The sequence below is a fragment of the Melospiza georgiana genome, chromosome 22 (genome assembly GCF_028018845.1).
Source record: "Melospiza georgiana isolate bMelGeo1 chromosome 22, bMelGeo1.pri, whole genome shotgun sequence".
NCBI classification, from domain to species: Eukaryota; Metazoa; Chordata; class Aves; order Passeriformes; family Passerellidae; genus Melospiza; species Melospiza georgiana.
In genome coordinates, this window is record NC_080451.1 from 4,893,035 (window position 1) to 4,910,934 (window position 17,900).

General features: G+C 55.9%; 2 protein-coding genes across 2 annotated transcripts; both read left to right on the forward strand.

Moving 5' to 3' along the window:
- The first annotated feature begins 733 nt into the window (after nucleotides 1-733).
- On the forward strand, nucleotides 734-4,401 carry MUL1 (mitochondrial E3 ubiquitin protein ligase 1). The gene is made up of 4 exons (XM_058039527.1): nucleotides 734-864; nucleotides 963-1,050; nucleotides 1,992-2,112; nucleotides 3,050-4,401. The coding sequence occupies exons 1-4, from the start codon at nucleotides 745-747 to the stop codon at nucleotides 3,768-3,770; spliced, it is 1,050 nt and encodes a 349-aa protein (XP_057895510.1). The 5' UTR covers nucleotides 734-744; the 3' UTR covers nucleotides 3,771-4,401.
- A 2,623-nt stretch (nucleotides 4,402-7,024) lies between these two features.
- On the forward strand, nucleotides 7,025-9,369 carry CAMK2N1 (calcium/calmodulin dependent protein kinase II inhibitor 1). The gene is made up of 2 exons (XM_058039528.1): nucleotides 7,025-7,200; nucleotides 8,006-9,369. The coding sequence occupies exons 1-2, from the start codon at nucleotides 7,041-7,043 to the stop codon at nucleotides 8,074-8,076; spliced, it is 231 nt and encodes a 76-aa protein (XP_057895511.1). The 5' UTR covers nucleotides 7,025-7,040; the 3' UTR covers nucleotides 8,077-9,369.
- The last annotated feature ends 8,531 nt before the right edge of the window (nucleotides 9,370-17,900 follow it).

Below are 17,900 nucleotides of genomic sequence, written 5' to 3' on the forward strand. Positions count from 1 at the left end.
TTGTGTCCTCCCCGGCAGGGACCTGCCATGGCCCTTTGTGGGGTGGGAGAAGGGACTCTGCAAAGTGGGGCTGGGGGCTGCGTCCTGAGGCTGAGCCCCCGCTTTTGGGGCCACGTGGTGCTGCTGCCCCACAGCCCAGCAAGGGGTTGTAAGCCCTTCCCCAAGGTGTTACAGGGCTGGGATTTGGAGAGATAAACCCTCCCAGCCACGGGGGACAGGCGCTGGTCTGACCACTGTCCCCCAAAACTTAGCAGAAGGTGAGATTTGGATTGCCCCCCCAGCCCCAAGGTGGCAGGGGGGGTACGGGGGATGCTTCCCCCAAACACCCAGGAGCATTAGGATTTGGGGCCAGCTGCCAAGATCCTGATTTGGGCTAATCCCCCTCAGATACAGGGAGGCTGGAGTTTGATATCCTCCCCAAGACCGCAGGGTGGAGGTGGCGGTAAAGGCGTGGGGAGGCTGCCACCTGTCCCGCCCCCCAAACTTCAAGGATGGCGTTTGTCCCCCTAAAGCTCCGAGGGGCCGGGCTCTGAGCCGCCTCCCCTGACTAACAGCCTGTGTGGGGGGACAGTGTGTGTGACCCCGCACCCCAGCAGGGCTCTGCGGAGCCCCCGCGCCCCGCCCGGCCTTGGCGGACCCCTCGTCTCGATGGCGGCGCTGCGGCGGCCAGAGCGTCTCTCGTGACGTCATCGCCGGGCGCCGGCGCGGCGCGCGGTTGCCGTGGTAACGGCGGGCCTGGCCGCCATGGAGGGCGGCGGGCGGCCCTCGGCCGCACAGGCCGTGCTCTTGGCCGCCAGCACCGCCATCACCGCCCTGCTCTACTCCATCTACCGGCAGAAGGCTCGCGTGGCCCGCGGGCTCGAGGTGGGTGTGAGGGGTGCGACGGGGCAATGTATGTGCCCGGCCCCGGAGCCGCGGCCTGGTCGCGCCGGCTGAGCCGCGGCCTCTGTTTGCTCCCGCAGGGCGCCAGGAAGGTCCGGCTGGACGGGGACCTGCGGGCCGTGCTGCTGGAGGCACCCGGACGCTGCGTGCCCTATGCGGTCATAGAAGGTAAGGTCGTGTATAAACACCAGAGATTTATGTCCAAAGAGGAAACAGAGAAGTCCTATAACTTTATTCGAACTGAGGGAGGGGTCATAGGTATTTCCCATGGGGTCTCTCAGATTACTAGAGGGTGCAGCCTCCTTTGTATTCTCGCTTCCCGGCCGCATTCCCCTCTCTCTTTCCCTATTGGCTGAGGCACTTGAGAGGTCAGACTGCCCGAAATGCCTGATACCTATGGCTCCCTTCTAATGTCCTTTCCTTTCCTTTCCTTTCCTTTCCTTTCCTTTCCTTTCCTTTCCTAACCTTCCCTTCCCTTTCCCGAACCTTCCCTTCCCTTCCCTTTCACTTTTGCTTTTACTTTCGCTTTCCCTCCCTTGTGTCAGTCGGAAATCCTGTGGAATTTGTGGTTCTTCCCATGGTTTCTTTTATCTCTCAACATCTAGTTTAATCTACCAACAGACCCACAGTTTGTTTGTAACGAAAAATCCCTCATTCCTTTCAAACACGACCTGAAGTGGTGCCCCAGCTGGGGGTGGGGGAGGCACCTCCTGCCCCACAGCTGCTCCTCACTGGGGGATTTCATCCCCAGCTCCTCCTCCTGTGCCCATCAGGTCATTTCCCCCACACCAAGCAGCCACAGACTCCTGACAGCACAAAACACAGGCTCTTGGCCCTTTTGCCCTCATCTTAGAATTCTAGAGTGGTTTTGGTAGAAAGAGACCTTAAAGCTCATCCAGTTCCACTCCTTCCACTGTCCCAGGGTGCTCCAAGCCCCATCTAACCTGGAGTTGGACACTTCCAGGGATGAGGCAGCCACAGCTGCTCTGGATACCCTCAGCAGCCTCACAGGAAGGAAGGGATTTCTTCCTAGCAGCCCAGTGAAGCCATTCCCCATGGTGCAGGGTTTGTTTCATGAGCCCTCACGTGGCCCCTGGTTCCTGTTTCAGGTGTGGTGCGCTCGGTGAAGGACACCCTGAGCAGTCAGTTCGTGGAGAACTGCAAGGGGGTGGTTCAGAGGCTGACACTGCAGGAGCACAAGATGGTGTGGAACAGAACCACCCACCTCTGGTATGTGCCTGGCACCCTCAGACTCCTGTGGTACCCTTGGGGGGGTCTGACAGCCTGAAGTGGCCTCAGGCATGGCCAGAGTGACCAAGTGCCTCAAAGCTGGGTGCCAAAGTAGCCTCCACAGTGACAGCTGCCATAATGGAGGGTTTGGCTGATTTTAGGGCTTTCACAGAGGGGCTGGAGGAGAAGAGAGCATCGAGTAACCCAACATGGGCTGAAGATTGATCAGCCCCACCTTGTTACCCCATTTCAGAAAAAACCCACTTGCAGGAAAGAAATTAATTGCATTTGGGTGATCCCCACACCCAGAGGTCCCAGAACTGCTGAAACAGAGCCCAGTGATGCTGTTTGATAAGCATTTGGTAACACCAAACTGGGACGTGTGACACGTGGTGCTTCCCCTCGCGGGATGGTTTGTGCCAGCTGGGAATGCCACAGGCAGTGAGGAGGTGGGGATGGGGGGAGCCCCCACTTCTTGTGGAGCACTGAGTGAGGGTGGAGTGGCCTCGTGCACCCCTGACAGTGCCATGAGGGGAAAGGTGTTCTCCAGTGCAGCAGCGAGTGGCTACAGTGACAATCGTGTCCGGGGAGGCCACAGCCAACAGCAAACAGACAGACAAGTCTCTTCCTTGTTTAGCACGAGAGTCCATTTTATTTCCCCCCCCCTCCACCCCGTGCCATGGGGGAGAGCCCAAACAAAGCCCAGAGAGGGGGACACAGACCTGGGCAGGGGTTTTATCAGATGTCCCGTGGGAGGAGTCTTAGGATCAGATTACAGCCTCCTCAGAACGGAAAGGCTCCACAATCCAGAGACCCCCATCAACAAAACTGCACTCGGGGCGTGTCCCGTCTGGCAGTCCCCAAAACCAGCAGGCCATCCCAGGCTGTGTTTCCCATCAGGGGCAGTCAGTTCACTTCCCCCCTCCTCCCTCCCCAGGAATGACTACGAGAAGATCATCCACCAGAGAACCAGCACCACCCCCTTCGACCTGGTCCCCGCCGAGGACGGCGCCGGCGTCACCGTGCGGGTGATGAAGCCTCTGGACGCTGCCGAGCTCGGCCTGGAGACGGTGTATGAGAAATTCCACCCCTCTGTCCAGTCCTTCACGGACGTCATCGGCCACTACATCAGCGGGGAGCGTCCCAAGGGCATCCAGGAGACGGAGCAGATGCTGAAGGTGGGCACGGCCCTGACTGGGGTGGGAGAGCTGGTTCTGGACAACGCCACCATCAAGCTGCAGCCCCCTAAGCAGGGCATGCCCTACTACCTGAGCTCCCTGGATTTCGAGTCCTTGCTGCAGAAACAGGAGTCCAGCGTGCGCTTTTGGAAACTGCTGACGGTGGTTTTTGGCTTTGCCACGTGCGCCGTGCTGTTCTTCCTGCTGCGCAAGCAGTACCGGCACCACCGCGAGCGGCAGCACCTGCGGCAGATGCAGGAGGAGTTCCGGCAGGCCCAGGAGCGCCTCACCGGCACCGAGGGCGGCGAGGCTCTCAAAAACGCCTGCGTGGTCTGCTTGAGCAGCACCAAATCCTGCGTCTTCCTGGAGTGTGGCCACGTCTGCTCCTGCCACGAGTGCTACCAGGCTCTTCCCACGCCCAAAAAGTGCCCAATCTGCAGGCAGGGCATCACCAGGGTGGTTCCTTTGTACAACAGTTAGTTCTTTGTGGTGCTCGGGGGGGAGACTTTGGATGTAAAGCTGCCACTGGCAAAGGGGTTTTGTCGCCTCGCTGCTTGGGTGGTGGGTTTTGGGGAAGGGGAGGGAGCTTGAGGGAGCAGGTGCTTCACCAAGGGGGCAGAGCAGAGTCTGGAAAGGTGACTCTGCAGCTGATCAGGGCTCACGCTGTGCTATGGAGGTGTTTTTGAGAGAGATGATTCTTTGCAAAGGGTGAGGTGCTTGGGGGAGGATGCAACTTGAAGCTCTTCTGTTTAGGTTTGGACTCGCAGGGTTTGTGTCATGGTTACAGAGCCTGCAGCCCCTTACCCAGCTGATAAAAACACGGGAAAAACCATAATAAAATGTATTAAGGGTTCTGGGAGGCTCCAGAATTCCTGTGAGGCTGCCAGAGGGCTGCAAGGCCCAATGGAGCAGGAGGGGCTGTCGGAGAGCTCCTACCAGCGGGTGTGAACACAGGTAATTCTGTGATTGATCCCCCCAAAATGGCTTTGTCACACCAGGGTGTGAGGATGGGGATGTGAGAGTGCTGTGGCTAATGGCTGCTGGCTGTGCTTGGCTTGGCTTGGCTTGGGATAGCAATTGAGGTGTGAAGTAATAAAATAGGATGAAAAGTGTGTCTGTGTCGGATTATTCCAGGAGAGTGGTGAGGTTTGTCCTCCCTGAGGTGGACATGGTGAGCCTGGATCATCCCAAGCCATGATGGAGGTTGGCTGAGGGGGAAACCTGTCCCCCCTGCACTGGACATGACAGTCACTGCTGTCTCCTCATGACACAGGTGGTGCCAAACCCCCCAAACTGACACAAAAAAGGAAAATTCCCTTCCCTGACACTCCTATTTTGCCATAAATCCCATAAGCACCCAAGAGGGTTGATGGACCCAAAGTGCTGCTGCAGTGAACATTTGCTGGGGAGGACAATTAGAGAAACATTCCAGGGAAATGAGGGAGTCTCAAGTAGGAGCAGTTGAAAACCCCAAGACTGAGGCAGCCCCTGGGTAGCCCTGCTCCAGGCAGAGCTGTCCACATCCCCCAGGCACATTTAAAAAGAAACATTCTCATCGACTGGCATTTTAAACCCCCTGAATTTACAGTGAAAATGATGAGCTGTTTCTCATTAAACATTAACCAGAGCAGCCAGGCAGTGTCCGAAGGCCGTTCTGGCTGTGGGGCACAAATCCACGGCTGGATTTTGAGGAGGAGCCAGTCCCTGGTTATTGCAGTGCTGGATTTTGAGGAGGAGCAGCTCCCTGGTTATTCCAGTGCTGGATTTTGAGGAGGAGCTGGTCCCTGGTTATCCCAGGGCTAGATTTTGAGGAGGAGCAGGTCCCTGGTTATCCCAGGGCTGGATTTTGAGGAGGAGCAGGTCCCTGGTTATTGCAGTGCTGGATTTTGAGGAGGAGCCGGTCCCTGGTTATTGCAGTGTTGGATTTTGAGGAGGAGCCGGTCCCTGGTTATCCCAGGGCTGGATTTTGAGGAGGAGCTGGTCCCTGGTTATTCCAGGGCTGGGAAAGGGCCGTGTCCCACCAGCTGTAGATGGCGGTGGCTGCCTGCAGGGCGAGGCAGCCCGCGGAACAGAATCCCAGAGGGAACAGCAGAACAGAGCTCAAAAAGCCACACTGCAGCCGCAAAACCCAGCAGACAGATTGAAAGGGCAGAATCCCATCTGCTGGAAGAGGTGTCCCCCCTCTTCAGGGGAACGAGCACCCCAAAAAGCCTCATCCCCTCACTGGGGACAGGGGGGAGGTCAATCCCCCTCAGACCAGTGCAGGGCACGCCCTCAAGCCTCGGTGTTTTGCCCAGGAATGGAGCATCAGGCAAAGCCTAAAAATACTCCTTGGAGGGGCTGTGCTTCCCCATTACCCCTCGCCTCCTGTTTCCAAGCTTTCCCTGTGATTTCTCGGGCGTAGCCGCAACCTTATGTAAGGAGCTGACAGCTCGGGGGTGGGCAGGAGTGCAGGGGAGAGGGGCTTGTGCAGCTCTGGGGGCTGAGGATTTCAGCAAACGAGGGCTTTGGAGATGGGAGCAGCCCCAGGACAGCTCACCCCAGCCCTGGCACCACCAGGCACCCTGTCCTTCCATTCTGCTCAGCCCCAAATGAGCCAGGCTCCGATTCCAGAGAAACCCTCTAACTTGCACAAACAGGTTCTTTGCTGCTGTTGCTACTGTCCTCCTGCTCCCTTTTGTAGGAGATGCACCACAGATGCCTGAACACCCCAACACAGCTGTGGCCTGTCCCAAGATGCTATCCCCAACCTTCCCATCACTCGCTTTGCCAGGCAATAACCCCAGTGACCCACGCTGCTCTGGTGACTCTGCATAGAAAACCCCACGGAGAGCTCACAGTGACTCAGGAGTGCTCCTGCAGTGCCCCGGGAAAGGCTCGTGCAGGGAGGGGTCCTGGGAGCCCCCAGCCACGGACACCCAGTCCCCCCCACCCTGCAGCCCCCCACACAGTGCCAGAGGCCCCCAGATGGCTCTGCAGGGCACGTGAGGCTGTGCCCAGGGCTCCTGGGAACGGGCGCTGGGCTCCCCAGGGCTGTGGAGGGTCAGTTCCAGACTTTCCAGGAGTGGCTGGGGAGGCTCACTCTGAACTCCCTAAACGTGGCTGTGGGGTGCTCTGGGCTCCCCTGGTGTGGCTGTGGGACAGCTCTGGGCTCCCCAAAAGTGCTGTGGGGCCACCTAAGCTCTCTGAGGGTCCTTTCAGGGCAGCTCTGGACTCCCCAGGGAAGCTGAGGGGCAGGTTGGGGAATCCAGAGCCCGAAGCCGCAGGTTGGGGAATCCAGAGCCCGAAGCCCTAGAGTGTGTCAGCCAGGCAGCTCTGGGATCTCCGGGGATGCTGTGGGACACCCCGAGGATGCTCCGGGACAGCCCCGTGCTCCGCGGGGAGCCGGCGGGGCAGGCCCGGGCTCCTTGAGGACGCTCCGCGCTCCCCGGGGACGCTGCGGGGCAGGCGGCGGGGCAGTCCCGGGGATCCCCGGGGTGCGGGATCAGCCCGCGGGGCGGCGCCGCCGCCGGTGCCGGGGGCCGAGCCGGCCCCGCCCCGCCCCGCCCGGTCCCGCCTCCCGCTCCTCTATCGCCGCCGCCGCCGGAGCCGCCGCCGCAGCCGCGGAGCCGCGAGCAGCGCCGGCCGGGCCGGGATGTGACGGGGCGGCCGCCCCGCGCCCGCTGCGCCGCTGCCCCGGGCCCGCGGGCCCCGCGCCCCGGGAGGCTGTCGGGGGGCGGCGGCGGCGGCGGGTCCCCCCCCGCCGCCCCCATGTCGGAGGGGCCGCCCTACGGCGAGGGGCAGCTGGCGGGGGACGCGGCCGTGGGGCAGCTGCCCTTCCCCGTTCGCCTCCGCGGCGGCGACGGGCTCCTGGCCGGCGGGCAGGGCAAGCGGCCGCCCAAGCTGGGGCAGATCGGCCGCAGCAAGAGAGGTGGGTGCCGGAGGGACCGGGGCGCGCCGGGAGCCGCCCGGGCATGGGGGACACGGGATGCGGCGGGTATCCCGCGGGGTGCTGGGCATCGTGCACCGGGAACCTTCCCCGGGCATGCGGGACACCGGGGACCGTCCTCAGGGACCGGGCACGATGACCGCGCTCCCTGGGGATGTCGGGCATCGCGTGCCGAGGACCTTCTCCAGGCATGCAGGGCATTGGGGACCGTCCCCAGGGACAGGGTATGGTGCACCGGGCTCCCTGAGCGATGCTGGGCATCGTGCTCCGTGGATCTTCCCCAGGGATGGGGCACCGAGCACCTTTCGGGGATGCAGGGCACCGGGAAGCGTCCCCGGGGACGGGGCACGATGCACCAGGCTCCCCGCAGGATGTCGGGCAGCACGTCCCAAGGACTGTCACCGCGGTGTTGGGTGGCCGGGACCTTCCCTGGGGACAGAACATTGTGCCCTGGGCACTTCACCGCGTATAGGGCAGCAGGGACCTTCCTCAGGGACAGGGGACATTCCTTGGGGACCATCCGCAGGGCACAGGGGTGAGGGGACCCTCCTTGGGGACGTGTCCTTTGCCAAGTGTCCCCAGGGACGGGGCGCCAGTGCCGGAGCGGGCGGTGCTGGGGACGCTCCCTGGGGACGGGATACGGTGCCCGGTGCCCCGCAGCGTGTCGGGGCCGCGTCGCTTTGCCAGCAGCCACACCAGGGATGTGAGACCCCTCCAACCCCCCCAGGGTGACCTTGTGCGGGGGGAGAAAATTCACCGCGCTCTTCTGTTTCTTTCTGCTTTCTAGTGGTTATTGAAGATGATAGAATTGATGATGTGCTGCAAAACCTCTCCGAAAAGGCCCCTCCCGGTGTTTAAAGCCTCCCTGGGGACGCTGGGCCGAGGCCCGGGCTGGGGTCGGTTTACAATGGCCCAGGTGACCGGCAGAGAATGACCCCAGCCCCGCAGCCAGCGCCGGGAACGCCGCCCGCAGCCCCGCGGCCCGTCCTGCCCTCCGGAGACGCGCGGAGGGGAGGGCGGCGAGCGAGCCAGAGCCCAGCCGTGAATTCAAACATGATAAAAAATTCAAATATAGCTGTGTAATCGGGAAAATAGTCACCTGCTTCAAACCCCCCGCCCCGAGGGACGGACGGAGGAGGCACGCCGCGGCTCTGAATTACTCGGGATGGCTTTTCTCGGGCTGATGAACCTTGTGCCGCGCTAGATCGGGGGGTAAGAGGGAAGGGGGCAGCGGGAGATAGGGGGAGCGGGGGGAACAGCCCCTGGAGTCTCCCTCCGGCCAGGCTTGTTCCCAGCGGGCACCTTGTTTACATGATTTAATCTTGCAAAAATGAATCCGTGCACTTGGATGTACCACGCTATCCCCTTCTGTATGAGTTTCTTTTTTTTTTTTTTATGTTGATGTCTTTGGATGTTGGGAAATTATATAAAATAGATATATATATATATATATTTAATTTTAGTCACGTTTTAAGGTTCTCGAGGGGGAAAACCAAAACTTTTATAAAGGAAAGGCCTGAAGGAAGAATTGCTGGTTTATTTTTTAAAGCTTGTACTTCTTGGTTGCTGTGAGCAAAGGGACAGATTTTATATGTATGGGGGGGCGGGGGGTTCGCTCAGCTTTTCTAACTACCATGCAGTCTGTAGTGTGGGTGATCTTGGTTTTCTTTTTTTTTTTCCTTATATTGTGGCAGTTTCCTCTCTTTAATAGACTGTATTAAAACATATATATAAAAGAAATTATTTAATGTAATCACAAGAGTGCCAAACACTTGGAGATGCTGGAGGGCAGCGATTCCCTCCCCGAGACGAGCAGCACTCGGAGCTTTCTGCTCTTTCCAGGGCTCGGTCGATCTCTCGTGGGGTTTTCTCTGACTTCTCTTTTCTAATCTTTCTTTTTAACTATTTTGCATGACGTGCATAAAAACAAAAGGGGAAAAAAAAAAGTGGGGGGGGGACAAAAAGCGCCTCTGGTGCCCGGGCTTGGTTCTTGTTTCTGTTTGCGATTGACTGACAGACCTCAAGGCAGGTTTTTCTTTCCTCCTTTTCTTAAATATTGTGTATGTTGCACTTTTATCCACTACACAGGGCTATTTCTGCAATGTCCGAATAAAAAGGAAAATGAAACAAAATGGAAAAAAAAATTATAAATGCGGATCTGCCGTGTTTTCCCGTGGGCTGCCAGGGCCAAGCAGCATGAGCATCCGTCCCTGTCCCCCAAATAATCCCAAAATAACTGAGGAAAACCTCCCCACTCTCTAGCACAGACCCCTGTTAATCTGAATAACTAATTGTGATTAATATTTATTTGTGGGATTTTTTTCTTTGATAGGAAAACACTTCAGGGGCACAAATTTAATGGAAAAATTCAACGTTGGGTCCTGAGAGTGGCTGTTGGGAATGGGGAATGAAAGGTGGCTTCCCCTTCACTGGTGGGAAAGGTGTGGAAAATGGGCATTTCCCTTGCAGTGTTGCCTCCCTTCCCCCCAAACCCCAAATCCTGGTGTTAAAAAAGGCCATTGTCCCTTCTTCCCACGCCACCGGGGGCACAAGCCAACCTTCGTGCCCGGGGAACAAGAATATAATCACAGATGGGAAACAGGTCCAGGGGTGGGATTTTATTGCAAAGAAAATCATATATTGCAATAAAAGCAGGATGTTGCTGAGCTGGGATTTGTACAGGATAACCTGGGGGGAAACAGGTTAATTTGGGGTGGCACAGGGAGCTGGGGTGTGAAGGCTGCACAATGCTCCTGTCCCCACCACCTTTGCTATTTATTGCTCCATTTTAAGCCCACACAGGCTCTCCCACATCCAGGATATGATGAGGAGCTTTGTTAAATTGCTCCCTTGAAAAATCCCCAATTAGTTTCAATTTTTCCCCAGCGAGTTCAGCTCTGAGGTCGTGGCTGTGTGGGTTGGATGCAGCACACACAGTGTTGGCCCCCGGATTTTCTGTGCTGGGGGACCTGCTGCGCCTCCAAACCACGAGATGGCCCCCAGAAGGGAGTGTTTTCTCCCAAACTAATGGGTTTTGCCCCAGTCAACATCTGGGGATGAGCCCAGGGCACTGGGAGAGCAGACACAGCCAGAGAGGAGCAAAGCATCCCACATGTGCCAAGGACACAGCGCTCGGGAGCTCTTAGACACAAAACCATGGGCTGGATGCAACACTGGGGTAATTGGGTTCACCCAAACCCCCTCCTTTTTATAAAAACCTGATCTATGGGTCTGCCAAACCCCATTTCCCACTTCATTCCATACATCAAAAGACCTCTGAGCACTTAAACCTCCCTGAAACCCAGACCCGTCTATGGGTCCTCTGAGGATGGGGCGCAGGCACAGCCCCAGATCCCCCCAAAAACACCTGGAGGCCTGGGAGGGGCTGGAAATGCTCCAGAGAAAGCCTGGAGCCAGAGGGGGAAGGGAGGCTGAAAGAAGAGGAGATTCTGCTAAATTATGAACCGCTCTTTTATATGCATCTTTCATGCACGGCGCATAAATAATGGAGCAGGAGAGCCCGGCGCGATCGCGTACGGGAGGATGCGGGATGGAGGGGCGAGGAGAGAGCGATCCACGGGGGATGGTGGGGAAAGATGCGCCCAAGGGACCGAGCCGGGCATCCCGCACGGCCGGGAGATGGTGTTCTGAAGGAGGATTTAAGGATTAAGCTGGCCCCGGGGCAGGAGTTTATTGCATACATTATTTAACAGATGGCCCAACGCAGGCGGCGGCTGCCTACGGTCTCCCCGGTGACCTTGGCTGGGAGATGCCGGAGCCGGGAAGGGAGCCCGGTGCCATCACCACGCTCCGGTTACAGGGATCAGAGGGAAAAAAGAAAAAAAAAAACCAGAACCAAACCCCAGGAGCCAGCACCCAGCAGCTCCAGAGCCAAATCCCCATGGAAACTGCAAAAATCCCCACCCAACCTTGCCCATATGGGCTGCTTGTTTTGGCAGGGGTGGGAAAAAAAAGGGGAGGAAAAAATAAAATGTATGGAAAAGAGCCATTTGCAGGTTTATTTACCGGAGGAAACTTGGCAACTTTGGAAGAGCAGGGTAGGGGAGGGATGAGTGAGGTGCAGAGGTCCCAGCGACACCCAGAGCACTTGTGAAATCCCACTGCCATGCCCAAACACACACTTGAATCCCATTTTCCCAGGGATTTTGGTGCTGGGGGAAGGGGCTAACACAGTTGCTCCTGCAGCAAAGCCAACCCTGACTGCTTACACCCAGAGCCAGGTGTATCTTCATTCACCTCTAAAGCTGCTCGTGTTCCACAGGCTTTGAGGCATGGAAACCCCCCGGCATGACACCAGTCCTGGGGGGCTCAGAGCAATGGACAATGATTTTGGGGCTGGATCGGTGTCCCCACCACTCATTTCCCACATCACCTAGGCAGCAGCTCAGAAAAAGAAACCAAAATTGAGGGCAGTGTGTTGCAGCCAGGGCAAAGAGGAGCAGGGGGAGTGGGTGAGTCCCCCAAAGCTCATCCCAAAAGGATGCCCATGAAGCAACTGCCCAAAATAAATATTCTCTCTCTTTTTTTTTTTCCTTTCCCCTCCTCCATCAAAACTAGGGCATGTTAAACTAGGCCAGCACTCCTAAAGTAATTTATTTATCATGGCGGGGAGAGAGGAGGGACAGCAGCATGGGCTGCAGAAGGGGATGCTCCATCCTGCCCCCAAACGTTGTGGGTTTGGGGAATAAAATGGGTCAGTTCTTCCCTCTTCCCTCGTTGAAAAGTCACAATTACTCAGAAGGAAGCAGCTTTAGTGACCTTTGGTGGAGAAGACACAAAAATGGTCATTTCAACGGAATCAAACCCTTTTTGATCCGTTGGCTCGACTGTTTTCACCGCTGGGGTTCATGTTTTGTACTGTGGCATCAGACAGAAAATACACTTTAGAAAAATGAAAAATGGAAAAAGGCATGAAAGAAATTTTACCTTCCTTAAAAACTTGGGTTGTTTTTTTTTTTGCTTTTTAACGCAAGAATCAGAAAAACCCAGTGGTTGCCTGAAACCTCTCCATCCATCCCTGCCTGGGAATGAGGCCAAGAGGGATTTGGGGTGCAGCCCTGTCCTGCTGGGTGCTCCCCCATCACTCATGGCCTTGGAGCTTTTTTTGGGCTTTACCTTTGCCTTTGGACCTCCCCGGTGGAAGAGTGGATTCTGGTGGGATGGGGATGGACCCCCAGTGCTGCTTGTTTGGGGGGCTTGGGGGGCTGTGGGTCCCCCTTTCCTGGGATCTTTGTCCCACAGCCACTAGAGGCCACTGAGGCTCTGTGCTCCCGGCTGATTTACCCAGGCAGGACATTTGGACACACACTGGCACCCGAAAGTCCAGAACAGGCACATCCCCAGAGGTGGCAGAGCTGGGGAAAGGCAGGGCAGGGAGGAGCTGTCCCTGAGCTCCGCTGGCATCCCCACACCAGGACCCCACGGGGAACAGGGGCACCTTTCCCAAATCTGGCCAAGCCACTCAGCTGCCCAGACCTGTGCTGAGCACTGGGGGAATTTTGTGGGTCCTACCCAAGGTAAACATCTCCAGAGGACAGGGAAATGCTGCCCCACGTGCAGCATCCCTCCTGGGCTCGCCAGGAATTTTGTGAGAGGTCAAGAGGACACTCCCATGATGTGGCATTCCTTACCTTGGGAATATTCTGCAAGAAAATCCCTGGATCCCTGCTGCTGCTGCCTCGGGGAGCCTGGGAGTGGAGCTGCCTGCCTCCCCAGGCTCCTCATTTTCATTTTGCCTGGAGTTAAAATTTTCTAGGATATTCTAAACAGCCGTTCCCACTTAGGAGGGAAACATCAGACATCTTCATTTACACACAGCTCCAGGTGTCAAACTGTTGCATGACAATAACAAGTGGGAGACACCTCACCCAGAAAACAGAGAATTTCCAGCTGCAGCCAAATGCAGCAGCAGGTGCTCAGATAAAACCCAAACCTGAGAACAGCACCAGGCTCTGCAACCTGGCCAAAGCCTTCCCAGATAAACAGTCAGTGTTTGGGAGGGGGATTGTATTTTTTGGGAGGTCGGGATGTCTGTGCTGCCTCATATTTGGGTATTTTCGGACCCTTGGTGAGCAGGTGAGAATGGCCACTGCCTTCTCAGGGCTGCCTCAGTTCCCAGCCTCACTGGCTTTGGAGGAAGATTCCCTGCCACAGATTTTTCCAAGATAATTCCTCCCCTGAGTTTCGGCAGGATGTGCCTGTGATAGCCATTGCCCTGTTAAATTCGTGTTGGTAATGCAACACCAGGAACGTGGAGGAATACAAAGAAAACCAGAGGAATTTGGGCTCCTCTCCATGCTACAACACCTCAATTATTAATATATATAGTATTACATTATATAATACTATATAATATTATGTAATATAGATGGTATTATATAATATATACAATGGTATATATATATATATATATAATTTTTGCAGAGATAAATGTGACACCCGCACGAACCCTTTCCTTTGCAAGTGTCCCACCCTGCTCAGCCTTTCCCAGGGGCAAAGGGCAGCAAAGTGGGAACATCTGAGAGTCCCTGGAGCTGTGTGTGCACACAACCCAAAGCATCAGCCCCTTCTCAGGGTGGGGGGAATGAAAGGAAATAAAGGAAAATAACCAAAGCACAGAAATAAATCCCCAAACAGGCCATGTGACACGAGGCTCCGAAATACCCGCGGTGAGTCACGGGTGTGGAGATGGGGCTGATCCAGCTCTGACTCAGCCCGGGCAGCCGGTGCAGCCTGTTTGTGTCCCCCCCACAACTCCTGTTTCCCATTTTTGCTCCAAACCTGCTCAAATATAAATAAATACTCCGTGACTAAGAGACACGTGGTGGGGCTCAGCCCGCAGCAGCCCCTTCAAGCCCCCCCAATTCCTGGTGGTTCCACAAGGGCTGGACACACCAGTGTCCCGCAGAAGCCAGGCCTGGGGACCATTGAAGCATTTAAAGTGTTTTTAAAATATGCATTTTTGGAGGGGGAAACACACACACACACACACACAGGAGGTTCTTGCTGATGCCACGTCAAGGAAGCACTTGGGATTTTCCAGCTAGCTCTAATTAATTAGTATTTTCTCAGCTTAGCATCATTTTAAACGTGAAGCACCAATTCCCATGGGTCACAGACAAGGGAAGCCAACACAGAGCAGAGCCAGCGCAGGTGGGGTGAAGCCTCTGGGACACCACGTTGGAGGAGCTGGGATGAGACTCAGTTCCCACCTGGGTGCAATCCAGCCCCAGCCACAGCATCCCACAGCATCCCCAGAGCGGGGGAAACCTCAGCTGATGCCTGGGTTTGGGGGAGGTGCCTTGGGAAAGCTGCTCTTGGGTTATTCCCACTGGATCTGGACAAATGCACGGGGGTGGAACCCCCCTGTATTATTTACAGCTGCGTTTAACCCCCCAGTGTTTGACCTCCTGGGATTCTCCAGGTTGGTCCCAGCCTCATCCCGGGTTACAGCACCGTCCCTGAGCCTCAGGGTAAGGAAAGGCGAAAGGCAGGATCAGGATGAGACCCTGGCAGCATCCTCAGCATCCATAACCAGTTTCCATAGCAACAGGTTCAGCCCCAGATCGGCAGCAGGTGCTGGGAAGCAGGAATGAGGAGGGAGCTCGGGGGGACCCCATGAGCAGCAAAAAATAGGGTTTGGTACAGAAAATCACTTTGCAACTCAGCACCTCGGGAGTGAGGGGAGGCTGAGCTGAGCTGTGGCCCGACACAAACCCAGCACAGCCCTTTCAGGGGCACTGGGGGGCTGCCCCCATCCCACCACCCCTGCCCAGCACAGATCCTCATTCCAGGGCTTTCAGCATTCCCAGCTGGGCACCAGGAGCTCTGCTGCACCCTTCCCTGGCTCTAGCCAGGAGCAAACAGCCACGAGACCCCAGAGCATCCATCCTACAGTGCTGAAGGCCGGGGAACTGCACACCTGGGGAGTGATCGGGAGGGAGACCCTGGACAGGGATGCTGCTCCAGGTGTGCAGGGCCTGGCCAGGGATGATCCAGGCATGGGGAGCTCGGACAGGGATGATCCAGGTCTGAGGAGCCCGGACAGACAGGGATGCTGCTCCAGGCATGGGGAGCATGGACAGACAGGGATGCTCCAGGCATGCAGAGCCTGGACAGACAGGGATGCTGCTCCAGGCATGGAGAGCACAGACAGACAGGGATGCTCCAGGCATGCAGAGCCTGGACAGACAGGGATGCTGCTCCAGGCATGGAGAGCACAGACAGACAGGGATGCTCCAGGCATGCAGAGCCTGGACAGACAGGGATGATGCTCCAGGTGTGCGGGGCCCAGACAGGGATGCTGCTCCAGGCATGGAGAGCATGGACAGGGATGGTGCTCCAGGCATGGGGAGCATGGACAGGGATGATCCAGGCATGGGGAGCCCGGTCAGGGATGCTCCAGGCATGCAGAGCCCGGACAGACAGGGATGCTGCTCCACGGTTACACACGGTTACACACGGTTACACACGGTTACACACGGTTACACAAGGCTCCGGCTCCCGGCTCCCGGCGCTTGCATAAGCGGCAGCAGCGAGTGCAGCCTCAGGGAGAGAGGAGAAGCGAGCAGGAGCCACGCCCGGGACGGGATCCCTGAGCAGAGCCCGCATCCCACAGGCGAGCGCCGCGGGTCTGGAGCAGGGCATCCCGCAGCCACACAACCCCCTGCAGCAGGACTGGCCCCATCCCCTCGCCATCCTTGTGGATAGGCTGAAAACAGCAGGAATTCAACCCTTAACAGCCATAAAAAGGCTGCCAGAACCCCCAAAGCCAGTGAGCAGCCTGCACACCAGCCCTGCGGTACCCAATGCTCACCTGCTGCCACTTCCAGGCCTGGAAATGGGGTTAGTCCCAGGGGAAAAGCATTTTTAAAAGCCTTTTAACCAAACAGGTGCTGGAGAAGCATCTTGTGGGGCTTGGAGCCTCTGTGGGAGCAGGACACCCACGGGTCAGCATCAGCCCTCAGCTCCCAGCCCTGCTGTGGGGGGAACTAGCATTGCCTCCAAACCAGCACCCATCAGCACCCAGGGGCCTTTGGCCAGCCCCTGGTGCTTTGGCACAGGGCAGCTCACCCTAAACCACGTTGCTCATGCCCAAAACACATTGTTCAAGCCCTAAAACACATTGTTCATGCCCCAAAACACATTGTTCAAGCCCTAAAACACATTGTTCATGCCCCAAAACACATTGTTCAAGCCCCAAAACACATTGTTCAAGCCCCAAAACACATTGTTGATGCCCTAAAACACATTGTTCATGCCCCAAAACACGTTGTTCATGCCCCAAAACACATTGTTCATGCCCCAAACACGTTGTTCAAGCCCTAAAACACATTGTTCATGTCCCAAAACACGTTGTTCATGCCTCAAAATGCGTTGTTCATGCCCTAAAACCACGTTGTTCATGCCCTAAAACACATTGTTCAAGCCCTAAAACACATTGTTCAAGCCCTAAAACACATTGTTCAAGCCCTAAAACGTGTTGTTCAAGCCCTAAAACACATTGTTGATGCCCCAAAACACATTGTTCAAGCCCTAAAACACGTTGTTCATGCCCTAAAACACATTCTTCAAGCCCTAAAACACGTTGTTCAAGCCCCAAAACACGTTGTTCAAGCCCCAAAACACATTGTTCATGCCCTAAAACACGTTGTTCATGCCTTAAAACACGTTGTTCATGCCCTAAAACACATTGTTCAAGCCCTAAAACACATTGTTCAAGCCCTAAAACGTGTTGTTCAAGCCCTAAAACACATTGTTGATGCCCCAAAACACATTGTTCATGCCCCAAACACGTTGTTCAAGTCCTAAAACACATTGTTCATGCCCTAAAACACGTTGTTCATGCCCCAAAACACATTGTTCAAGCCCTAAAACACATTGTTCATGCCTCAAAACACGTTCTTTATGCCCCAAAACACATATTTCATGCCCCAAAACACATTGTTCATGCCCTAAAACACATTGTTCATGCCCCAAAACACATTGTTCAAGCCCTAAAACACATTGTTCAAGCCCCAAAACACGTTGTTCATGCCCTAAAACACATTGTTCATGCCCTAAACCACGTTGTTTCTGCCCACTGTGGTGCTTTGGATCTGGCCCAGTTCCGTGGCTGTCAATGAGCTCATGACCAGAGAGGGTTTTAAGAGCCTGCAATGCCAACCCAGTCACCTTTCCCTGGGGATTTACACCCTTTACAGGATTCCTTTCCAGGATTCCTAGGTTCTGTGCCCACTGCACTGGAGCTGATGCTTTGACTCCAACTTCTTCCCACCCCACACACAACCCACATCCCTTCTTTTCCTGCCCGGTGCAAAGAAAGGACTGAAAACCACAACAAAAAGCGAAGAAATCCTCTAATTTAATGAGCAGAGAAGCCCACAAACCACTAGCTTGGCTTTTTAAGTATGAGCAATATCATATCTGTGTCTTGAGGAGATTTAATTATTTTAACAATTAAATGGACCTCCCCAGGAGGCTGCACATGGAGGGCACAAGCACCTGCAGGACCCATGTGCTTCCCAGCCCAAACTTCCCATGGCAAAGGTAACTTTACAGGTGGCACAGAAAGAGAAAACCAGGAAAGGTCATTGCACAAGAGGGGCTGTTTCTCCTGATTTAAATCCAACCCCACAAACCCACACTGCAAAGCCACAGGC

Excerpts from the sequence above, each read along its gene's own strand:
- MUL1 (XM_058039527.1), top strand. The coding sequence starts at position 745 with ATGGAGGGCGGCGGGCGGCCCTCGGCCGCACAGGCCGTGCTCTTGGCC. Across the intron at positions 865-962 it reads GCGTGGCCCGCGGGCTCGAG|GGCGCCAGGAAGGTCCGGCT; the intron begins GTGGGTGTGAGG and ends TTGCTCCCGCAG. Across the intron at positions 2,113-3,049 it reads AACAGAACCACCCACCTCTG|GAATGACTACGAGAAGATCA; the intron begins GTATGTGCCTGG and ends CTCCCTCCCCAG.
- CAMK2N1 (XM_058039528.1), top strand. The coding sequence starts at position 7,041 with ATGTCGGAGGGGCCGCCCTACGGCGAGGGGCAGCTGGCGGGGGACGCG. Across the intron at positions 7,201-8,005 it reads GATCGGCCGCAGCAAGAGAG|TGGTTATTGAAGATGATAGA; the intron begins GTGGGTGCCGGA and ends TCTGCTTTCTAG.